The 24,166-nt window shown below is 38.4% G+C and overlaps 1 protein-coding gene across 1 annotated transcript; it reads left to right on the forward strand.

Moving 5' to 3' along the window:
* The first annotated feature begins 935 nt into the window (after nt 1-935).
* LOC131796939 (endothelin-converting enzyme homolog) lies at nt 936-23,702 on the forward strand. The gene is made up of 19 exons (XM_059114561.2): nt 936-1,444; nt 4,726-4,922; nt 6,858-7,115; nt 7,374-7,439; nt 10,201-10,314; nt 15,054-15,143; nt 15,227-15,360; nt 17,112-17,334; nt 17,433-17,531; nt 18,013-18,090; nt 18,820-18,923; nt 19,329-19,387; nt 19,628-19,679; nt 19,966-20,033; nt 20,316-20,440; nt 20,898-20,963; nt 22,219-22,314; nt 23,360-23,436; nt 23,526-23,702. The coding sequence occupies exons 1-19, from the start codon at nt 1,141-1,143 to the stop codon at nt 23,623-23,625; spliced, it is 2,310 nt and encodes a 769-aa protein (XP_058970544.2). The 5' UTR covers nt 936-1,140; the 3' UTR covers nt 23,626-23,702.
* Nucleotides 23,703-24,166: the final 464 nt, after the last annotated feature.

The raw sequence follows: 24,166 nt of genomic DNA on the forward strand, positions 1-24,166 counted from the left end.
TTTGTAGACCGTTTTTTTTGGACCGATAATATCGGGGGGGGGGGAAGGGGGGAAGGAAGACCATAAGTACTTAGAGAGGGGTGGGATGCAGTCTATCAGTACTCAGGTAGGGGTGGGAGGTAAACTGTTGTTACTGAGGGAGGGATGGAGGACAAATTATTAGTACGCAGGGAGGGGGCGGGAGTTTTTAATGGATCATACAAATTATTTTCAGCGGTTTTTCGACTGACTATTCTTATGTCAAAGTTTTTGCGCTGGGTCGTAGCGTTTCTTTATTTTTTGTTATCCGAATGCGAAACTGGCGCCTGAACGCTGGACTAAAATTGCCATCGACATTATCGCCAATACCCGTTTTCGTTCCACCATTGTTGAGTCACACGTGTGCCTTTTAAGACGACTTATGCTAGTGCTTAATGATACTCACTGGTTAGCATGAATCATCCACCAGTTCCTTCACGTTTCCCTTTGTGTGAAAAGCCCGTGCTCTTCCTATGTACGTAGTAAACCTAGAAATGGTTAACTTGCTAAAATGTGTTCTTTTCAACATAGTAAGCGGTCATATAACAAGCGATGCACTGTGGAAGTAAGGTGAGGTGTTTTTATTGAGAAATTTTGACTTTCATTCCTTAGAGCGGCCGAGGTCGTAAATATTCCCTTACAAGATCTTATGATTTTACCATGACTGTTATTTCGCAAGATGATCATCTCATAGCTGGAGCTTAGGCCGCCTCTGCCTTCCCCGATGAAATGGTCCAAAAATTGGTCCAAAAAAAGGTCTTTAAAAAGGTCCATAAGTGGTCCAAAAAAAAAAGTAAAAAAAGTAGTCCAATAGTCCAAGGGTCCAGTCCATATTTAACCCTATGCCGAACTGGGGGAAAAGACCCAACAACAATCAAAGTACTGACGTCACTACGTATCATTTGCGCTGAGCTTTATTCCCCAAATCTGTTTAGCGATTAACTAGACAAGTTCTCCTTAACTAAAGACAGTATTCTTACGCTAAAGTTGATCCATGTTCTGTCGGTGAGATAGAGCCGAAGTTAATTAGAGTCGAGAGGTAGAGTCGAGGTTAATTAACCCACGAAGAAGAAGAATTAGCCGAACAACGAAATTACTAATGAACGTTGATTGCCGATCAGGATGGAATCAGTGTATGTTAAAACGAAGAGAGAGACGCGCAGGCCAAACAGTAGAACAAGTTTTGTTTCGTGGAATGTGAAGGAAGCAAAGAAATGTTCAGCACTGGTTAAATTTCTAATCCTCACTATCGCTCTACTGATAGTATGTTGCCTTGTCTTACTGAATCTGTACTTGAGGGAGCACGCACGAAATCTCACCACCGAGGCTGTAGAGAAACCAGAGACAACAACTACAAGGATACCTGAACACGAAAAATATCATGGCGGTATGTGTTGGACAACAGACTGTCTACATGCGGTATCAGGTAAGGAATTTGTCCTTTTGTAAATAAAGACAGACGACAAACGCAAAATTTGGAGAGCAGAAAAGCACGATGAGTGAATAAGCACACTAATATATAATCTTGCTTAAATTTGATACAGCTGTGCGCTATAAGAACGATAAAACAAATCATTCCATGTATTTTAATTGATGTACGTGGGATTCAGTTTCACTCCTTATCAACCTCGCACACGCAAGAATCTAAGCCATTAAAATAGTTCTATATTTTCTCGATGTAACACAAAGTCTGGAATAAACGATGGGTCTTCAGGCAGTCAGTTTACCTCTTTACCTATGCCGGTAAGCTTAGATAGCTTACTGCTAAGTAAGATTCCCTGGGTTAAGCCTCTTACAATATCTGGGCTCCAATAATATTGATCAAAAACCTCTTTTAAGGTCATATTTGTAGTAAAACAAGGGACTCTTCATTTACTTAAGTAACAACAGGAGGTAAATCACGCCTAAAGCTGTTTCACGAATCACGCTTGCCTTTCTGTAAAATTCATACGTCACATATTAATTTTGGCCTCAATCACGCGTTTCTATGAAACCCTTTGGCACCCTCTTAGAATGGTATGGGGTGTTGATCTTTTTCAATATTTGTTTGGTCTCCTTTTTTTATCATAAAAATGCAATGCCTACACGTGTGGGGGCAAATTCGTAAATTTGCATGCATGGAGTAAATTTTATGTGATGTCGCATGAGCTACAATTTGAAAAACATCTTTAAACCTTTATATTTTCAGAAGAACTAACTGTCCATGTTTGTGTAACATATTGATCTCCTGTATTTAACATAATGCCGCGTTTTGGTCGAAGGGAGAACAATTATTTTCGGCCATGTTTCTTGTGTGAGGGAGGTGGAGTAGCGTGTTTTCGAATGTTATCTTTGTCATTTTTCGTTCGCAATATATGTTTTGTTGTTGCCACCACGCTTTTTCTCATAAGTTTTTTTTGGCTGGGGAAAAATAGCGTTATTCAAAACTCATAAAAATCTAAAATTTGCCATTTGATAATCTATTGTTTTGGATATTGAGCTTTAGGGATTACATGCACTTCCACTCAATAAGTCACTTTATTGTATCTCTCAGTTAGTAAGTGCGCCATGATTGAGCTATTTAATGGGGCGTATTTCGCTGTACGGCCCGCTAAATTAGAAAAGTTTGTTTTGATCGCCAAAATGTCTCGTGAAGAAAAATTTGAAACACATTTAAAGGAAAAGTAAACAAACGATGAAAAAGCACAAACCTCAGAAGCAGATATCCCAGACTTTCGAGTTGATTTCTTCGAGATTTTGGCAGATGACAAGCGACAAATGAAGAAATGCGAGGACGACAAAGATAACTTGATTCGAGAGCTAGATGATTTCATCGCCGCCGAAAGGTGCTCAAACACTGTGAAAAGGGCAAAATACGATTGGGAAAAGTTTGAAGGGTTTTGCGAACAGTAGGTCGATGAAAATTTTTAATGTAATGAACATACCTGCTGCTGCTCTCGACAAGCTCCTTGGCAAGTTCGTTAAAGATGTCCGCAAGCAAAATGGCGGCGAGTACGAACCAGACAGTATTTCAAGCTTTCAAAAACGCAAACTCGAGTAAACTTCGTCTAACTTGTCCTTCTCTATTTGCCACCCGTCTTCCTTCAAAATCCCTACAAAATAGGTTCGGCTTCCAAAAGATGCCACATCCTTTTTCTTCGCGTCAACAAACATCGGCTCAATCTCCAATGCAATAGTGTCTTTAATATTGTTCAGTCTGCACTGAGTGATCCACCTGGGAACCTTCCGTGAAAACGCCGCAAACACCAAAAAGTTGGATGCTAATCGATGAAAAGATTCTTGTGTTGTTTTCAATCGTATTGATAAAATTCATTCATTTATTCATTTGCCGTTAACATTGAAAAAAGTTAGCCGTTCGCACTTTCTACGAAGAAACACGTTGTGCCTTGTAGATTTCGAGCATTTTGAAAAAAACTCTCGACAAAAGAGTTACTTGAACAACATTGTATCAGTTCCTTGTAGAAAACCTTTGTATACTTGAACAATTCTTTTCATGAAGTTTGCTTCATTTAGAACTATGGATATGAAACGAATATTTTAAACTTTTGACGACTCAAAGTCCAGTTTTTAAAAGCCAATAAAATGCTCTTGTACTTAGGATTTGACGCGCTTCAATCATTAATGGCCGTTCCGCTCGAGTTGAAATCTTTTCCCTTCTCTGTTTGAAGCAAAATACATAATAAATATCTTACTGACCTCATTTTTCTCCGTACTGTAAGTTACGTTAACTCGTGTTTTCCGCTCGATTTATGGCCCGCGCGCTTCGCGCTTGGGCCATAAATCCGAGCGGAAAAAACACGGTCTGCAACTTAAAGTAGAACCCTCGAACTCGGTAAATAAGAGGTATTTTTGCCCGTTTTTTGACTCGGAATGGCTCTTTGAGGAAAATTCAATATGCTAATGTGCCCGTCACTCACTTAATTGCAATAAGTCGGCTGTAAACTCGAGAGAGTCCGCTGCACGATATCTTTTATTCGCTTTCTTTTTATTGTCTGATCGACCCATCCACTTCGACGGTAGGGAAGGCGATGGCAGACAAAACAAATTAGGAAGAATGCCTGATGAAAATTTCGACAATCTTGCACACCCTCCTGGCAACCTTACAGATGTAGGCATGAGTCATTTTTAAATTCACCTTTGTTTAAAACAAAAAAACAAAAAACAAAAACACCTCTTTGATTTTTATGATAGTATACCAAGGCTACAACACCAAATGTTTATCGGAACTGTTTGAAATCTTTGGGTGGAGCAATTTCATTATAACCATAACTTTGTAATCCCATATTTTGTTATTTTCTCTTTGCTTCAGCAATAAGTATTTTATGAGGTGGTAAAGGTGTAAGATTGAAGCTGATGAAATGCAGTTGAAGTCCACCGTTTAGACACTACATGATTGGCATTGACCATTTTCGCATTGATCATTTTTCTTTGACAAAGTCCTCTCTTTATCGACCAGCGCTGTCACCCTTAAGATTGGAAGAACATGGGTCATCATAAATATGGCGAAGAGGAATCGTTTTATTTCCCACGTGTCTTTCCACGGTGAAATAATCCCGAAATAAATCCATTTTCACCCCTTTCCCCCCCTCACAATCCGGGTTACAAATTTACAACAAATGTAAACAAATTCTGCCCTTTACCCATGTGCGACATCTTCTACAAAGACATGCAGAAAGGATGTATATTTATTGATTGACTCTTTTCAAGACTTGCTGAATTCAGTTGACCCTTCAGTGGACCCTTGTACGGATTTCTATCAGTACGCTTGTGGAGGATGGATGAAGAAGAACCCGAGGCCACTTACATCTAGAAAATGGGATCAGTTTGAGAAACTGACTGCAGAAAACAATGAAGTGCTCGAGAGACTACTTAAAAATAAAGAACTGAAAGCTAAATACTCTAAGGTAAGGCCAATACCAAACGATAAATTCTATCATCTTTCATTTTTGAAATTCATATCTTTACACTGCGGAGGAGAGATTAAATTAAGAGATCCTCGCAGCTAAGAACACTACTGAAACGAGTAGTTGATAATGGGACCTGAAAAAAATTCAGGCCCGTACGGGATTTGAACCCATGACCTCTGCGATACCGGCGCAGCGCTCTACCAATTGAGCTAACAAGCCAACTGTAAGCTGGTCAAAGTGTTGGGTACAATTAAACCATCCATGTGATGAATGATGATCAACTACTCGTTTCAGTTGTGTTCTTAGCTGCGAGGATCTCTTAATTTCATCTCTTCACCGCAGTGCAAATATATGAATTTCATATATCTAAAATAAACCATCCAAGTGATGAATGATGATCAACTGCTTGTTTCAGTTGTGTTCTTAGCTGCGAGGATCTCTTAATTTCATCTCTTCTCCGCAGTGGAAGTATATGAATTTCATATATCTAAAATCATCATTCATCACTTGAATGGTTTATTTGTACTCAACACATTGACCAGCTCCCAGTTGGCTTGTTAGCTCAATTGGTAGAGCGCTGCACCGGTATCGCTGAGGTCATGGGTTCAAATCCCGTACGGGCCTGAATTTTTTTCAGGTCCTATTATCAACTACTCGTTGTAGTAGTGTCCTTAGCTGCGAGGATCTCTTAATTTCATCTCTTCACCGCAGTGCAAATATATGAATTTCATATATCTAAAATCGTCATGATCATAATATTTTAAGAAAGAGTGTCGAGCATGAATGAAAGTGATCCTCGTAGTAATGTGCACTATTTGGGCAGTAGTGAAAATATTGTATATAAATGATATCTCGGCTTCTTCAAGTAAATTTGAGTTCTTCCTTTTCGCAGATGACACCAGTCTTTTGTATAAAGATAAATCATTATCATTACTAGAATCGGTTGTCAATGAAAAGTTGACCAATGTCTGCGACTGGTCGCTAGCGATTAAATTAACCCTAAATACCAAAAAATACCAACCATATTATATTTCATCCTTATCAACGGAAAATTAAATCGGCTATAAATCTAAAAGTACTCAACAATGAACAAATGCTTTTAGAAATCTGGAGAGAAAACAATTTGTAAATTTCTCGGTGTCTTGAAAGACTGCAATCTCTCATGGAATGATCAGCTAATGTGGCACAAAAGTAAAACCATAGGTATTATCGCAAAATTGAGACACGTCTTACCAACTTCTGTTTCATCCACATCTTTCCTTTGGCCTTGTGGTCTGGGGCCGAACCTCAAAAACAAATCTTGAAAAAATCTTGATCCCTAAGGAAAGAGCTCTACGCTTAATTTACTTCTCCAGCAATTTTGAGCATGCAATTCCAGCTAGAATCTGGGACAAAATCCCCAAGTATTTGAAATCAAAACCAAAGGAATCATTCAAAGAAAACCTTCAGACTGAATCGTTGCAGATTTTAGAGCGTTAGGGGGTTTATGCTGATGTGTATAATATTGCTGATTAATCATTCCTTAATCAGAAGCCTAATGTTTTTCTATTTTAAACTACATCTATTCGCCTTCTTATTTAATTCCTTTCTTTTATATGTAATGATCTTGTCCTCTCGTTATGTGTTAATTTTCTAGCAGATATGTATATGTTTTCCCATATTTATCATTTCATGTTGTATATATATGGAGTCTACACCGCCTAGAGTAGCTATGCTATTTGCGGTGTACAGTTACCTCTCTTTCATTAGTAACTTTCATTAGTTAATAAACAGTAAGTCTGCCTCCACCAACTTGTCACCAGGCAAAATACATAGTTTTTGTTGCGCAAATTTCTGGGTGAAGCAATATATAAGACTGGGGAACAGGAAGGAAATTTAAGAAACTAACTGATCGAAGCAAACAAGTGTCCTGTGTTCATTCAATTATTTCAGGAGGAGGCGGTTTGGAAGGCTCTGGCATATTATGATTCGTGCATGGATGTTGCCGCGATCGAGCGACTGAAGGGCGAACCCCTTAAGTTGCTTATCAAGGAATATGGCTCGTGGAGCATCACAGATACTAACTGGGAAGAAGAAGAATGGGACTTGATATCTCATCTTGCGAGGATTCATAAAGATTTAGTTGTACCAGTTTTGTTTTCCATGACTGTTTCGATTGATAACAAAAACAGCTCACACAATGTAATTACGGTAAGTGGAATTACTTTCTAACAACATGATGTCCTCCGAGTTATCCACTTGTAACAGAGAGGAATTTTTTAAACGGGAAGATGGTCCTCACGATTTATAGAGTTCTGACTTAAAAGGTTTTCCCGATCCCTTTTCCCCCAAAGAGCTGATGCAGGAATTATGTTGTGAGGGTACTCGAGAAAACCGGAGCATATTTAATCGAAACCCTTCGTAACATTTCCAGGTAATTTACTGATGATCTCATCTTTACTTGTTTAGTTTGGAGAGTCCTACACCTCACTGTCACGACGAGAACTTCTTACAAATGACTCAGAGAGCCAGCGGGTAGGGGCAAACACTGTAACAGGACAATCTTCATCAGAGTTGTTCGATTTAAGCTAAAATTTTGATGTTTTCCATGCCTCTTTTCTCGTTCCTGATCAGTTAAAAATTCGCAGTTTTCAACTTTCCATTAATTTGAACGAGCAAAACAAGATGATCGTGACCATTTCGCTATTGCTCGTTCTTTACCGAGCAGAAGTCCATATTGAGATAAACTGTACCTGAGTTCTTGAGCGTACTTAAGAGTAGAGAGAGCACGGTCCTTCCCAAAACAGACCGCCTTTTTATACCGGTAAATAACATGCTTATCTTTTCTTTGGTTGAAATGAATTACGGGCAAGTTTTGTGTTTTAAACGTGTCGCTGCATCAGACATCAGCAATCAGAATCAGAAATCAAAATACTGAAATTAACAAGGATTAATTGGAATGTTATTAGATAACTTGTGTTTTTAACTCTCAGGGTTACTTTATGTGAATGACTGGGAAATTACAAACGGCTTTCAGACAGCATTTCACGTGTAACCCATTGAATGAAACATTAATATTTGCGTTATCAAAATTCATACAGAAATCAACTTTCTAGCCAATGAAAGGATTGGTGAGACAGAAAAATTTAATTTCATTTAATCACGAAGGGTTGGTCCGCATGATGAGAAAAACTGACCTTGAGCTAGAAAATAGTGCCTAAAACCGCGTTTTCAAGACCACAGCCAGTTTTCCACAATGCGAACCTTTCAGCCGGAAAATTACATGTTTATTTCGCGAAGTTATTCTCAGATACGTGAAAGGGAGAAACGTAACTACAACTTTGTTGCTAAGAAGGGTGAGAGGCTCGTTCTCCGATAGCGGTCTCCCGCGGAATTTTGTGCCTACCGCGGCCGTTTGTTAAACATGGCGGGAAAATCAAAATTTCATCCACGAAAAAGAATATGTAAATCCATCAGCTCCCAAAGTTTTGCTTTTCACTGGAAAATGCCCTGTTGTCAACAGTGCGTGAGTTTTATCTCCAGTACCAAAAGAAAATACAAACGTAACTTGTCTGGCCAAAAGTGCCATGCAAAATCAACTTATGTGTCTCACTAGCGGTTTATGGTCTCGAAAAAGTACAGCCACAAAAGAAAAAACAGACGGTTCTCTTGAAAATTTAAGGATTACTGGCAAATTTTCCCTTGAAATTTCTTCGCTTTCCTAGGACCTTTATGGGTACAAAAGCTGATTTATGAAATCCGTTCGAGCAGCCATAATGTTTCCTCCGTTAGCTACCACATCGCCAAGCAACTCTGAGATGTTGAGTGTGAAAACAAATTTAATTACCTCACACAACAAAAGTGGATAATTAAACTCCAAAAAATTGATTCAGTTTGCTTTTGGTTATAACCGATTCAACATTTCATTGTGAAAACGCTGTGGCTAAATGCCCGGCCGTCGGGCACGGCCTCAAATGGACTAAGTACTCGGCACTCAGAAATTTTCACAGAATTTCCACCGAAAGGCTTTTTCAAACTCCTTAAGAATATGAGATGCTTGTTTAGAAATGTTAAGTGATTCCAAAAGTTAATTTAGCTTTTTAGTGGAAAAATTCCGCGAGCTTGAGCATACTTTAATTTCACGCGATTGTCGACACTTGTACGCTTCTTATCAGACTGCCGGGCACGGTCTCGAATGGACTAAATGCCCAGCAGTTAAAAATTTGTACCAAAAAATTATATTAAAAACTTCTTACAAACCTATTGAGTATATTCGATGTTTGTTCAGAAATGTTGGTCTTTCAGTCACATTCTAAAACGTATTTATATAATAGTATGCACAAGCTCGGAGAATTTGTCCACCAAAAAACAATTTTTTTTTGGAATCGCTTGACATTTCTACCCAAACATCTGATACTCTTAAGAAGTTTCAAGGAACCATTTAGTAGCTCTTAGGTGAAAATCTCCAACTGCCAGGAATTTAGTCTATTCGAGACCGTGCTCGGCAGTCTGATCATAAATGTACAATCTTACAGTGTGGACAACCGAGCAATATTATGGTATGAATAAGCTCGGAGAATTTGTCTGCGAAACAACTAAGATAATTTTGGAATCGTTTGAAATTTCTAAACAACATCTGATATTCTAAGAAGTTTGAAAGAACCTTTCGGTGGAAATTTTGTGAAAATTTCTGACTGCCTTGGAATTTAGTCTATTTGAGACCGTACCCGGCTACCGGGCATTTAGTCACAGCGTTGTAAAAAAGACGAAACAAAGTGCAAATGGTTGCGCGGTTGCTTAATATTTGATAAAAATTTGATGTGTCAGCGTAAATAAAAGGTACGAATTTCAATCAGTTCAGACCTGTTATTTTAAAATTCTTGCCTGGAGAAATGATCCAGAAACCAACTATCCTCTCCACCGAACAATTGATCGCGGTAAAAATGAACATATGTTGGTAGTGCCAGTCTCCAATCAAGCGGATTTCAAAAAATCCGTATCTCCTCACAGGAAGTTGACGATCCAATTTGTCTGACTGAACACGCTCCTTTTTGTTGTGGTCTTGTGACGCACCAAATATGGTCGTGGTTCGAATCATTTAAATAGAACAAACTTTGATACCCACCGGGGTCATGGAACCAAATTAAGGGGGTTTGAAGTCTTCCTTAGCAACAGACTTGTAGTTAAGTGGCACCCCCCATAAAATGGCAGCTTTCTTATATGCAAAACTTTCCGCTCCGTTTCTTTTTCTCAAGCTTTTTTCTATATCTATAGCTTTATATTCTTACATTTTTAGGTTCGTAATGCATATAGAGATTTGATGAGGAATTTGACCATCAAACTTGGAGCTGGGGAAGATTCAGAAGATGATCTGTTAAAGACGTTTGAGTTCGAGAAAGAGCTGGCAAAGGTTAGTTATTGGCAATGCAAGGCTGGCCTGAGTTTTCCTCTGCCTCTCTTTTTCTTCTTTGATATCGTGCTCAATATTTCCATGACCTTGGAAACATCCTTTTTCCACTAAAGTAAGTCTTACTTCTCTCGCGTTCTTATCATAACAAAATCACTGTCAGGCTGTTCAGCGCTGGTTTGTTGGCAACAAGAGATGATACGTTTAATATTATTGTCCTCTAAGCATAAAACTGAAGACATAACGCATATATTGTAAACGAATGTAAATATATATGAAAGTCATATATTTGAACTGCGGATGAAGACGTGAATATGAAAGCGATCTTCGCAGTAATGAACACCAATTGAGCAGTAGTGAAAATAGGGCTTGAAAAAAATTCAGGCCTGTACGGGATTTGAACCCATGACCTCTTCGTTACCGGTGCACTGCTCTACCAACTGAGCTAACAAGCCAACTGGGAGCTGGTCATGATGGTGGTTCTAAATAAACCCGTGAAGTGATGAATATACGGTTAAGAATATATGAAAGTCATATAAGTCAAATAAACCCGTGAAGTAGTGAATAAACGAATGTGAAGTGGGTATATATTGTACCTAGTTTGATTTCTGTAGGTGACGAAATGCAGTTTAGGGTAGTTCAACTTAACTTAAGTAGCTTTATCTGGTAAGTGTAATTGCTGTAGTTAAACTGCAGTACTTTGTAGGAGGCTGCTGTATGCAATGTCTGAGTGTGGTGTTTTCTGTATAATATCGCGCAGTTGGTTTCGTTGGTATCTCAAGTAAGTATCGGCCTAAAATTATTTCTGTTTTGAGTTTTGTATCACGAACTCAAAGAAATTTCCTGGAGCCAGCAAAATATTTGAAGGCCCATCTTTCAAAACTAAAATAAGTCTTATCCCAAGAGAATGAACACAGATAATGACAAGTAAATATTGCATGAAACCTTTGTTACGGTATGAATCTAACCGACAGAAAAACATTACAATCCCACATACTCAACTACTTTATTAAACAACCAGTGATATTCCTAATAAGGAGCGACTCCTAAAGGCATCACAATACTTATCGTTAATAAACTTAACTAAGCCCACCACAGTCTTTGTCCTAGCTTACAACTAATACAGTTTCGCTGCTGTCTCCAAAGTTCCTTGAAATAAGTAATCTTCCGCAGTAACTCTCTCTGGGTATAGCTTTCAAAACAGTCTCGCTCCGACAACAACAACTACTATTACTACATAAGTGAGTCTTTATATATATGTATTCACAAAGTGTTCAGGAACCTTCCAGAAGCTTACTACATCAACGGCAAACTTGAACGAGGAGCTGAAATCAGGCGCTGTCGATACAGGGGCACTCTGTAACATAGCTTTTAATTCCTCAAACGCCTTTTCACATTGGTTACTACAAACAGATTTCACCTTCTTACTGAGTACTTGCGTTAATGGTTATGTAACAGAGGCGAAATTAAAACAAAACCTTTTATAGTTGCCGGCCATAATAAGAAAACGCATGAGTTGTTTCTTGTTCTCTGGTCGTGGAAAGTTAGCCATCGCTTCCACCTCGGCACTAACTGGTTTTACTTGACCTTGTCCAACGACATGCCCCAAATAAGTGACTTTCGCTTGGCCAAACTCACTTTTGGAAAGATCTATGGTCAGCTTAGCCCCACTCAATCTCTTGAAAAACTCACTTAAAGTGCTTTTCCCAAATGTCAATGAAAATAATCACATCATCAATATATGCTTTACAATTTTCACGATCTGTGGTGACTTTGTTGATATGGCGCTGGAAAGTTGCAGGTGAATTTCTCATACCAAAGAGCATGACTTTGTATTGGTACAGTCCTTCTGGTGTTGCAAAGGCTGAAATCTCTTTGGCGCGTTCTGTCAAAGGAACTTGCCAAAATCCATTTAGAAGGTCGAATTCCGTTACATACTTAGCTTTTCCAGCTTTGTCAATACAGTCGTCCATTCTTACGATAGGAGAGGTGTCTGTCTTGGTCACGTTGTTCACTTTTCTGCAGTCTGCGCACATACAGTAACTTCCGTCTGGCTTAGGAACGAGTATACATGGAGAACCCAACAACTGCTGCTTGGTCCAAGAAAGTCGTTCTCTAACAAATATTTTATCTCTTTTTTTGAGATATTGTTGCTTACTAGAATTTAGCCTGTACGGGTGTTGTTTTACACGAGCAGCATCACCGACATCCACATCATGGTAAATCTGAGCTGTCCTGGAAGGTACATCAGGAAACAGCTCTTTATACTCTTGGAGTAACCTTTTCAGGTCCTGGCGTCGGCTCTCTTCCAGGTGTGACAGCTTAGAGTCTAAGTTCCGCAGCACATTAGAGTTTGTGAGTTTTGTTGTGTTAGTGGGACTAAGATGACTACTACTAAGTTCGCTATTCAGTTCTTTGGGCTCAGAAACAACTACATTAACATTTGTAAGCTCTTTAACTAAATGAATACTTTTCTCTACATAAGGCTTGTTACTGGGTACTGGCAACAATGCAAGAACCTTTTGACCTGGCTTAAAGTCACGTTCTACAGCATGTACATCATACTTTTCTTTCATAGACTTCTGAGTAGAACTAAGATTAGCTTTGACTAATTCACAAGCTCTAAAAGCTTGGAGCGAAAATCTGAAGAGATCAGTACTGTCAGTTGTCACGTATAAATGTAATTCTGTTAGTGATCCAGCAGAGAAGGCGTCATTATTTTAATGAATTTTTTCCTTCCGTGTTCATACCTAACTGTGTTGATCTTGCGGGATTACAAAAAGAGGTGGCACATTCTAACCTACCTTTGGAAGTGTCAACAACAGCCTCTGAAGTCCATAACATTTTAGCTAAGTCAGATGTAGTGTCTCATGTAATCTTACAACAGAAGTTACGTAACTTTAGTGTGTCTGGTTGCCTCCTGAACTGGTACAGGGACTGCTTAATGAATCGTGAGCAACAGGGAGTAATAGATGGGGCAAGTTCTGACTGGCACACTGTCTCCTCAGCGGTACCCCAGGGATCCATCCTGGGCCCCTTGTTTTTTGTGATATTTATTAATGATCTGCCTTTGAGAGAAAGATGGACATACTTTGAAGAAGAATTATGCTCGCACAAACACTTTTAAGTTTAGTTGTTTTAAATATTATCGTTGATATGTGGAATCACTCACATTTTTTCAGTGTCTAGTATCTCAAGTTTTAGGCGTGGCGTGAGGAACTTCTCGATGAATACCAACTACACTGGTCGAATTACCGAAAACTCATAGTCACTTATTTTAGAATTTTTATATCAGATTTTAATTGATTATATTAATTATATTTTTAAACTATCCATTTAGTTAGGTGGTCTGTCTGAGGATGGATGGTCTTGAACTCTTTTACAGACCATCCTTAGGGCATTTCCTTTGTTATAGGTAATTATTTTATTTTGCTAATTTCCATTACATTGTAATAAATAAATAGATAATAACTTCTCTTTAAGTAGTTTTAGCGGTCCTCTCACAGTGTGCCTAAACACAAGCTTGAATGGACTCCTGTACTGACTCGCGTGCAGCGGGAACATCCGTAAAGTAGCGGGTGGGGTTTTGCGAGACTTCCCTTTCTCTAACACTTCTTGAAAACATAGGTGAAACTTCCGGGTCTTCATGCTGTTCTGCAATGAGCTAAGAGGTTGACATCTTTTCAACCTGTTTCATTAAAATTTTCTCAGAAAAGACTTGTACTGGCTCATAAATAGAGGGATTCAGTCGTTCACCCTCAAAGACTTGGCTGATGACGGTGTCCGCTAATGTTACCTTTTCGTCACTGGTTTCTTTCCACTTACTCATGGCTCGCGTCTCAACACACGCTTGGTATAGACCAGGAATTTTCTTCTCTACTGGGTCTGGATACTTTTCTGAACTGGGCTTCTCGCTAACAATAGCATTAATAACTACTTTGTCTCCTGCAAAGTCATTTCCGAGGATAAGGTGCACTCCCTGGTAAATGGTGACAAAAGCTGTATTCCAAATTTCACAAGCCCAGACACAATATTAGGTAAACTACATGAAGTGGCACTGGAGTATACTCCGCACTGATTCCTCTGATTAGAACACTCGCACCAGTGGACGACTTTCAGAAAACACCAAAGTGTCACTCAACCGAAAAAAGACTGCGAGGCTCCAGTGTCTCTCAAAATCTTGATTGGTATGGAGTCGGACATATGGAGACAGCAGTGATATTGTGTCAGTGGTAAGCTAGGATGTAGACTGTGGTGGGTTTAATTAAGTCCTTAAACACTTTGGTGTTTTCCGCACCGTAAACATAATGCGGAATTTGTGATTTGTATGTTATGAAGTAGCACTATGTATGGTATCATGTTGTGAATAATCTTAAGTTAGAGTATGATTAACTTCGTTAATGAACTGGTCGTCAGCAAAACGACTCGTAGACGAAAAGATCATTAACCCGCCCTATTTTACTCGCAAAGAAATAGTAAGTAATGAAAATCTCTCATGAAGCAAGAGTAGCTATGGACCGAGCCTCGAGCAACTCTTACGCTTCTCTCGTGCTCACCAAACTTCCCGCGTACATCTATAACACGATATACGCTCGCTGAGCATAGACCAATTCTTAAATTTGGAATAAGGTCTCCAGTCCTGCATATTTAGGTTGCTGCCTATTCATTAAATGTGTCAGAATCGATTGTACCTCAAACACAAATGTGATCTTTCCACGTCTTTTTCACCTTTCGTATCTTAGATATCTACCCCAAGATCTAGACGACCATCCTTTGAAGAAGCTTACAAGAAGCTCACGTTATTAGAAATACAGGAGTATACCGGTGACTTCGTGAGTATCAAAGAGTATTCATGTAGAGTGATCTTTCGTTTATACCACCTTCATCTCGAATTGATTTTGTTTACTCTCCCAAGTTCAACTGGACGAAATATGTGCAAGTAGCGATGGAGGATAATACATTTCATGTTAACAGCCAAACCAAAGCCGTGGTCTATTCTTTGGAATATTTAAAAAGACTGGTCAAACTCCTGAGCATTACACCCAAAAGGTGAGATATCGTAACTGCAATAAATAGATATTCAAGAGATTCATATTTGTCATCTTCTTTTTCTTCGTTGGGCCTATTGAAAAGAAAACTGATCACTCGCACTTAAAACAACAAAATAGTTCCTATTCGTTTTAAATATTTCTAATACTTGAACAAAAAGAATAATGAACAAGTTTCGAGTTGGTTGACTTTTCTTCAGTATCTTAGCTCGTTTCTTCTCTCCTTTGGTCGTTCGAAAAAGGCGCCTAACAGTTTTCCCGGCCTTTTTTTTCTGTGTCTACGATCTCCCGTGATGTTTGTAGCACCCGAATACTTTCCATCCTAACACATTCGAGCAATGTTAGTCACAAAGTAATTTGCCGGCCAACTGTCTGCGTGGCGCCAACAATGTCCAGCAATAAGTATTCTTCCTTGGAAATTAAACTCATAAATTAAAGTGTCATAATTGGTGTACAACACAGTACACATAGGTTACATCCAAGTGGGTTTTTCAGAACTGATTTGTATGAACTTACAACAACGTTCATTTACTTATTTTTACTAAATGAACAAGTGTTAGAGATTCCTTATAACATGACTTTCGCCAGAAGCTTACAAGCCTAAAGTAATTATGTATGTCCGAGAGCTGGGTTTATTAATGTGTGAGACTAGTCAATCAGAATTTACTTCCTAATATGGAGTTGTTTATCTTTAATGACTGCTGAATATGTAATGAAAGAAACTTTACCTCAGTACTAATCAGGAATACGTTATGATAATGCAGTTTTCAGACTGCAAACTTGACTCAACAAATAGAGAAGCCTTAACAATGCTCTGCTCTCTTGTAAAGCACGCAGGAATTGGCCAGAGTACTCAAGAACTGGGGAGAAATACGTAGTCGAGTGTTTCTCCCAGCTTCTTGAATGCTCAAGCCGCTTCCTAAGTGTTCCTAAGTGCTTTACAAGAGAACGGAGCACAGTCCAGACTTCTCTATTTGTAGCGTTCGACGAAGGAGAACGCATTCTAATCGAGTCGTTTTTACGGAAATCACTCTCGAGGGTTTTATGGACCAGTCCCAAGGGGATCGATCGTGATGCCATGCGATTTCAAGCATTGAGCGTCATTTTGGATTGGCTGGCTGGCTATGTGGCACAAATAGCCTCGATCGATCTCATGTGAAAATATTTTCTTGGCCGCCTTGAGCTTAAGACACCGATTTTTTTCTGCACAATCAGCACAATAAAGCTTTTACTGGAGATCGAACGCAGTTTACTAATCTTTGATTATTACTAATTTTACAATAAATAATCCGTTAAATTCCCCTAGTATTACTTTCAATTTTCAAAACAAACTTTATTTCCAAAGCGAACAACAGTGTCGTTAGTATGCTCTTTACTCTCATAAAGCACGCTCTTAGTCGTTCACTCGAAGAGCGGCCGATATAGTTTCTGAGACTTGACCGGAGATCGCTTGTCGCTCAATACCTCTTTGTAAACAATTGTGGGTTTTTATGAAGGAAAACACTGCTTAACCTCTAATTCCATATTTGAGCAAAACTTGCACCCTTGTTTCTGATTGGCCGCCTAATTAACCCAAGCTTGTAGTTTTGACAATATAGGGGATTTAGACACTTCTAGATCATAAGCTTCTGCTTTCGCTCATTAGATCAAAATCTTCGTGCTCTATCTCATTCATAGTATTTTCTATATTTCTTATGGATTTAACCCACCTTTCCATATTCTTTTTTTGTCCATTTTATTTTCACTTATTAGAACTATTGCTAACTATATGATGTGGAGAGTGGTCAAGTTAAAGTTTCTACAACTAAGCAGCGATTTTGTCGAATTGTTCAAATATTATTACCTCCAAGCTTTCAATTACTGGAGTGACTCGGACCAGCATCAGCTCTGTCTCATGGCAACTTCACAGAAATTTGGAATACCCCTTTCGAAAGTCTTCCTTGATCAAAAGTTCTTTGGTGACAGCAAGGAATTGGTGAGTGAAAAGGGCAGTCAAAGAAAATTACAGGCGAGAGTGATAAACTGAGTCTCTTCGTCTCTTATTGTTAAATAGTCTCATACTAATCCATTTAGGCAAAGGACATCATTGGAAACATCCGCGCGGCATTCATCTCCAACATTGGAAAACAAGACTGGATGGATGAAAAAACACAGAAGGTGGCCGTAGAGAAGGTGAGGTCCCTGAAATGCTAGACTGCTCTCTGTTCCATTTTAGTGATACTAGGTACAATCGACTTGTACTTTTTCCATAATATCTTAGATACGATGGTCTCGTAAACCTCAGATACAGATATGAACGTTATCGCTCAGAGGGAATGAAAATACAATAGTTAACCGACTCTAACGGCTCAGTCCAACACACTCTTCTCTTTTACGGATACGACAAAGTCGTGACGACCATTGGCAAACCTCCAGACCAAAGCTACCGTCTGTATATTTGTCACGACTTAGTTTCGTTGGTAGATGTATGTACTTCTATTCCGTTTTCAATTATTTGCGACTATTGACTACCTTTTCTTTATCGTATTAGTGCCCTTTTGATGTTTTTCATTGGACGTTTTCCTTCAAATTGATTTCAATGGATGATTGCAATGAATGAATATTTTGAATACTCGACCAATTGAATATTCACGAATGCATGGTTTGCTCGTAGGCGGAGGCTCTAATCGAAAACGTAGGATATCCTGATTACATAATGGACGTTGAATATATGACCCAAAGATATAAAGAGGTACGTTTTTTAAGCGTTAAATTGGAATACTTATCCGATATATTTCGTTCATACTATACCTTCTTAGAATTTCTTCAGCAAACTTCACTTCACTTCACTAGTGTTACTCGCAACCTATATAACGTGAGACTAAGCACTATCCAAGAATCTATGTATTGCTCCATGTTTTTTTCGCCTTGATACTAGTTGTTCTAATTTAAAGCAATGCAGGAGGTTGTAATGTTGCAGCGAAGTCGACTGATGGTGTGGTGACGGTCGCAATTCCTCGCCTCCCAACGTTCCTTGATTATAGCTTCTCTTCGAAGTACGACTGCGGTTACAACCTTAGCCTGGTCTTATAACTGAGATAGAAAAGAAGTGGTTGGCAAAGTTTCATGCTCTCGATTTAACTTCTTAACTCAACCTTTTTTTAAATTTCACCTCTGAAAGAAAAAGCAAGTAATAGCGCTGATTTCGATATTTCATTTAAATTGAGGGGTGTTTTCTTAAAATCCCAATTACCTCTGCAGTGTATATAATATGTGTCTTCCTATATCGTTCCTAAAAGAGGCCTTTGCAGGGTTAAAGATTTTTTCAGATAAACCGGATATAACAATAGAAAAAAAAACTTACAAATACATGAATGAAGAAAATTTAGGAAGTTCACATCAAAACAGGTGTTTTGATGTAAGGAAACTGATTAAGTCCAATAGGGTGTTTAAAGACGTTTCCTTGGTCGTTGTTTTTAAGGTAACCATAGACCCAAAAACATATTTCAACAATGATGTTTCAGTTACAAAGCGTCAGAATATCGACAAACTTGCAAAAGCTGGAACAGCCGTGGACAAGACTGAGTAAGAAATTTTTAGAAATTCTTATAATGTCAGTGTCCTTCCGCTTGAGCTCAGTTCCCTTTGGCGTAACTTCTGCAGTCGATCGGAAGAGGGTGTACCACAATGCATGAAGGCGATTTGTTTGTAAAGTTCCTGTAAACTCCAAGGATGAATCGCCAAAAATTTTTAGTGATTCGCAAATTTATATCCCAAATCGTCCCTCAGGCTCGTTCAATGCTACTACCCATGCATTCTCACGAGCTTATACTTCATTCCATTACAAGCACAGCAAGACTGGCCAAGGCGTACTAAACATTGAAAATTCCTTAAATAATTTCAGAGTCAAGTGCTTATCGGACTTTATGCTAAGACGTAGAAGCTCTAGCAAGAAACCTTAAGTTCTAAATTGTTCTTTGTGCTTTTTAGATGGCCTTTTCCGCCAACAATGCTTAATGCATTTTACGCCTACAACGAGAATAAGATGGGTAAGGAAAAATCATGAACGTTTGTCTTTTGTTTTTTTTAAATAAACCGTTGAACTTGAAGCTTAACAAACTTTTTTTCGTTAAATAGGGGGAGGAAAGGATGGAATATTGTCATTTAATATCGTAAACTATGATTTAGGCTCAGAAAAGAGAAAATGTGCACTTAGCATAGATATGTACAAAATTGTATTCTTAAATTTACTTTTCCACTTGAAATACATAGATTTGTTTTCATTTCAGTCTTTCCAGCTGCTATTCTGCAACCACCATTTTATAACCTGTTGTATCCAAGGTAATGCAAATCACGATGTTCATCGTTTGCACTTTGTTTTGTGATCGTTTTTTTCTGATCTGGTTTTCCTGACTGTTTTTTCTATTACAAATGGCCGGCCTATCTCCCTGTGCCCTAAGTCATGAAACAACGCATTTATATCTCTCACTGTACTGTAGGATTGAGTTGTGCAGTTCAAGTTTAACAAAACTGTGACCATTTTGCTCCCTCGCCTGATCTTCTGCACAACCTGCAGGGGCTGTTTACAAAGATAAATCATTACTCTTGTTTTCTGGTGTATTTTAAGAGCAATGAACTATGGTGCTATTGGAGGAGTCATGGCCCATGAAATTACCCACGGATTTGATGATACAGGTTTGTGGGTGATTGTTTATTAATGATTTACTTAAAGAAAAAGCATCATAGAAAGTCAGGATAGACAAAATTTTGACAGCCCGCGCGCTATTTGTAATTACACTCGTGTTACAACTTTGTTACTCTGTTACATGAAAAATGCAATCGTTTTCAGCCAATCAGAAACGGGTAGTTTTTTCATACATACTATAGTATGATTTGAAGATACTGTTGATCAGACCATCGAATGTACACTTAGATGAGGCCTCGACTGACAGTCGAAGAAAATCTCTATTCTTATAGGAAAGCTTTACGACATTGACGGTAATAGAAGAAGATGGTGGAGTAACTCAACCCTCGCTAACTTTCAAGAAAGGTCTCGTTGTTTGGTCGATCAGTACTCGAATTATACATTTTATGGGAACCAGGTAACAAAGCAGTAAATAAACTTTGATTTACCCCTTTTTTATACTAAAGAATAATATTTCATTGAAGCCACATTTTTGTTCTTAAAATAATATGGAATACAAAGGGTTAGATTTCAAATAGACAGTAAAGTACTTATAGAGAGGCAGTTTTCATGAATTAATAAGTATGATTATCGTCTCATTGCCTTCGGCTTCCATGCTTTTGTCGGACATAACTAATGTATACTTGTATAGGGGGTGGTGTAAAGGAACAGTGTACGCACAAAGAAAATGTGCTGAAAGTGAGGAGTCTCACTATTCAACATGTCCACTACCGAAGAATCGTTTCTTTTGAGGCACGTTTTCTCTCTCCTAGATGTAGTTAATCCTACCGTTTTGGTGTGTCTCAACTCCACCACCAGTGATGCTGAAGGCTTAAAAAATTACTTATCACTTGATTATGTGTTAAACTTTAAAGGTGAATGGCGAGAATACTTTGTCAGAAAACATAGCTGATAATGGTGGTGTTCGCGTAGCTTTTGAGGTAACTGACGAATTATTTTCCCTATGAAGACAATTTTGTTTTATCAACTGAGTTGATAATGCAAATTAGGCACTATAAAGAGTTTCAATCTGACGTTTCGAGCGTTTGCCCTTTCGTCAGGGAAACTGAAGGAATAATCCATTTTACAGTTACGTACTTAGTTGCCAAGCCTTTGATTTGGAGGGAGGCTGAAGGTGACCTTGTTGTGATAAAGACCAGTATCTAGTTAGCACGATGACAAAGTAATTTACATTTGAAAAGCAGCAAGGTTTGTATCATAAAGACCAGTGTCTAGTTAGCACGATGACAAAATAATTTACATTTGAAAGCAGCAAGGTTTGTATCATAACAAGGTCATCCTTAGCCTCACTCCTGTTCAGACTTGGCAACCAAGCGTGCAACTGTAAAATGGAGTATTGTGAGTTGTGCGAGTGTTTATAGGCAGAAAATGGAGCTACACTATCAGTGGCAACGTGGTAACGAGAAACTCAAGAATAAACTAGTTGAATGAAAAGCGTTCATTGATACTTTGTATGGATTTTTACGATGTTGCACAATTCAAAAATCTTTATTCCGCGCTCTCCAACACTCAGCACTCAGCATGGAAACGAAGCTCAAACAGAAATTGACCTCAAATTTAATCTTCTACCGAAGTGCCCCAAACCCTTCTGGAAAAATGATGAGCATGTACCTGCCTGCAATTTGAGAGTTCACATGGTACGACAGCATGTCACGTGACTGTCACATGACCAATTTATTTCTTCAAAAAGCAGTCTCCTTTGTCGATTCTGACATGTTTCAAATCCTGCTGAGACTAGGGTGAAGGTCTTATTCAGGCTTTTCATCTCATGTGGCAACAGAGAAATCATGTACTTTCGAATTATGCTGAAAAAAAACATTTGGATGCGTAGAACTCCAGAAAATGGACAATATTAGTGCCAGATCGTGAAATTATTTTGGTCCTAAGAGAGTTTTGCTGAGATCTGGGTGTGGTTGCAAGAAAAAGATCCCAACGGAGGCTTAAGTTGCTGAGTTCTGGGTTTGTTTGCAAGAAAAAGAAAACATTGACACATGAACGAAGTAATGAAAGTGAATCCAATTTGATGCTTTTGTTGCCTACATAATTGTTTCCTTATGACGATGCCCTTCACCCTTCTGCGCAATAACCTCTAAGTATCGGAAAACATTCAAAGCACTTTCTACAGGCAGTTATCGTTCTGATTGGTTTTTGACGAAGCTCATTTACATTTCACAGGCATACCGGAAGTGGGTTAGGGACCATTGGGAGGAACCTAGGCTTCCTGGTATGATGCTGACAAACGAGCAGGTTTTTTTCATTAGTTTTGCAAGGGTAAGATTGTCTGTAGAAGAAAAATAATTCTTTTAAATCTTAGAATCAGAATCTTTCGAGAGAAGTTGGGTGATCTTACTTTTCATGAAATAACACTTGGTAGAAGGGAGTTGCCTTCACTTCGGGCCATAACCATGGATGACTGGAATCAACACATTGGTAGCTGATAGCTCATTGCTTCTGAAGTGTTATCTCTCAGTAGCAATGACACAAAGGGCTCAAATTCAGTTGTGGTCCTAAACTTTCGTGATTCCTCATCGATTCTTTTATTTTTATAAATCTTAGTGTATAACAACATTGTATTGAAATAGGTTTCATTCTGACTTGAAAAGAAAAGATTCTCGCAGGTGAACAGCAATCTCCTGCAATTGCCTAAATTACAGTTCACCTGCAATGATCATTTCTTCACTTGTCCTTCGTGTCATAGCAGTTTCTTCCTCAGTTTTTGCCCTGGGCTTGAGCTGACCGCGTTGCAATTGAATTTATGGCGAGTTTCGTTTTCATCGTAGTCACATCCCGAATGATATCGATTTTCTGCAGCTTAAAGTGAAAAATAAATGTGCCAAAGAATGCTCGCTTCTGAAAACATATTTGACGTAAGTCTTAAGGGAACGAAATAAGTTTTAGAGTTAACGATATTCTGACTCTCAGAAGTGATGCGAAAAAATTGTCTACAATGTAGCAACTAATTACCCCAATTGTTAACATTTGTTTCAGAAGTGGACAATCAAATAAGCACCTCCAAATCATGAATTACGGCCCCCCGATGGTGATTTGAAAGCATTATATTAAGAAACAGTCAACTGACCGCGCTTTTAATTTGTTTTATTTTTGTTATAAAAGATTTTTAAAAACTTAACATCACAAAACTAAAATACATTCAGTTACCGTAGCTTACGGCAAATATAATCTATAGCCTAGGCCCTTAAAATCAGCGCTGTATCTTCTATAGGCAAAATAATATCAGAGTAAGCAAAGATGCCTCTCTCTCTTGGATTTTTGTCTGCTAACTTTAGTGAACTGGCAACTTCTTGTTTTCCAACAGAACTGGTGTAGCCATTACAGCGATAGAGCTGCTCGTGTAGCAACGAAATACTTCGATCATAGTCCCATGCCATGGAGGTAAAAAGAAGTAATTTGCGTTTATAGCCCATTTTTTACACGGTCAGTTCTTTATTTCCGACAATTATTGCTTTCCTCTTTCGTTGCAGGGTGAATGGTACTCTCATTAATTTCCCGGAGTTTTCAAAGGCGTTCAATTGTCCTATGGGTTCACCAATGAATCCTGAACACAAATGTAAAATTTGGTGAAAGTTACTTCTAAGAAGAACACTAGCAAACCTTAACGTGATGTTTAGCAATTGAGAAATAAAATACGAAATACCTTATTAATGTCAGGTGAAAAAAAATCGACAGAGAAATTCGTCCCAACTGAACAATCAAGCCTTCATTTAAAGTTCTTTACAATAATTTAGTTTGAAATGGTAAATTGGAAATTCATCTTTGCGAAGAAGTTACTACTTAAACAGGATGTTGGTGTGTACACTCAAAAATGAAAGTAGTGAAAGTCATCAGTGTAATACATTCAGATACAAAATAATGTATCGATGTAGTTCGACAGCTTAAAAAGCAATTTTTAAGGCTATTTTCAGTGTATTCATATTTTTATCATAAAATGATTAAAAAGACCATACTTGAAAGATAGGAATGTCAATATGGGTTACCTTTGAGCAATGATGATGTAAACGAAGATGGTAAATTTTAATCCTGGCGAGTTAGGTGAAAAAAGATGTTATTCAGTGAATGACACTGGCATCTCGGAGATAAAAATAATATAATCCGAGTGCTGCCC

This window comes from Pocillopora verrucosa, chromosome 9 (assembly GCF_036669915.1).
Source record: "Pocillopora verrucosa isolate sample1 chromosome 9, ASM3666991v2, whole genome shotgun sequence".
Lineage (NCBI taxonomy): Eukaryota > Metazoa > Cnidaria > Anthozoa > Scleractinia > Pocilloporidae > Pocillopora > Pocillopora verrucosa.

Coding starts and splice junctions, on each gene's coding strand:
- LOC131796939 (XM_059114561.2), top strand. CDS start 1,141: ATGGAATCAGTGTATGTTAAAACGAAGAGAGAGACGCGCAGGCCAAAC. Junction 15,144..15,226: donor AGGAGTATACCGGTGACTTC/GTGAGTATCAAA, acceptor TACTCTCCCAAG/TTCAACTGGACGAAATATGT. Junction 17,335..17,432: donor TTGGTGACAGCAAGGAATTG/GTGAGTGAAAAG, acceptor TAATCCATTTAG/GCAAAGGACATCATTGGAAA.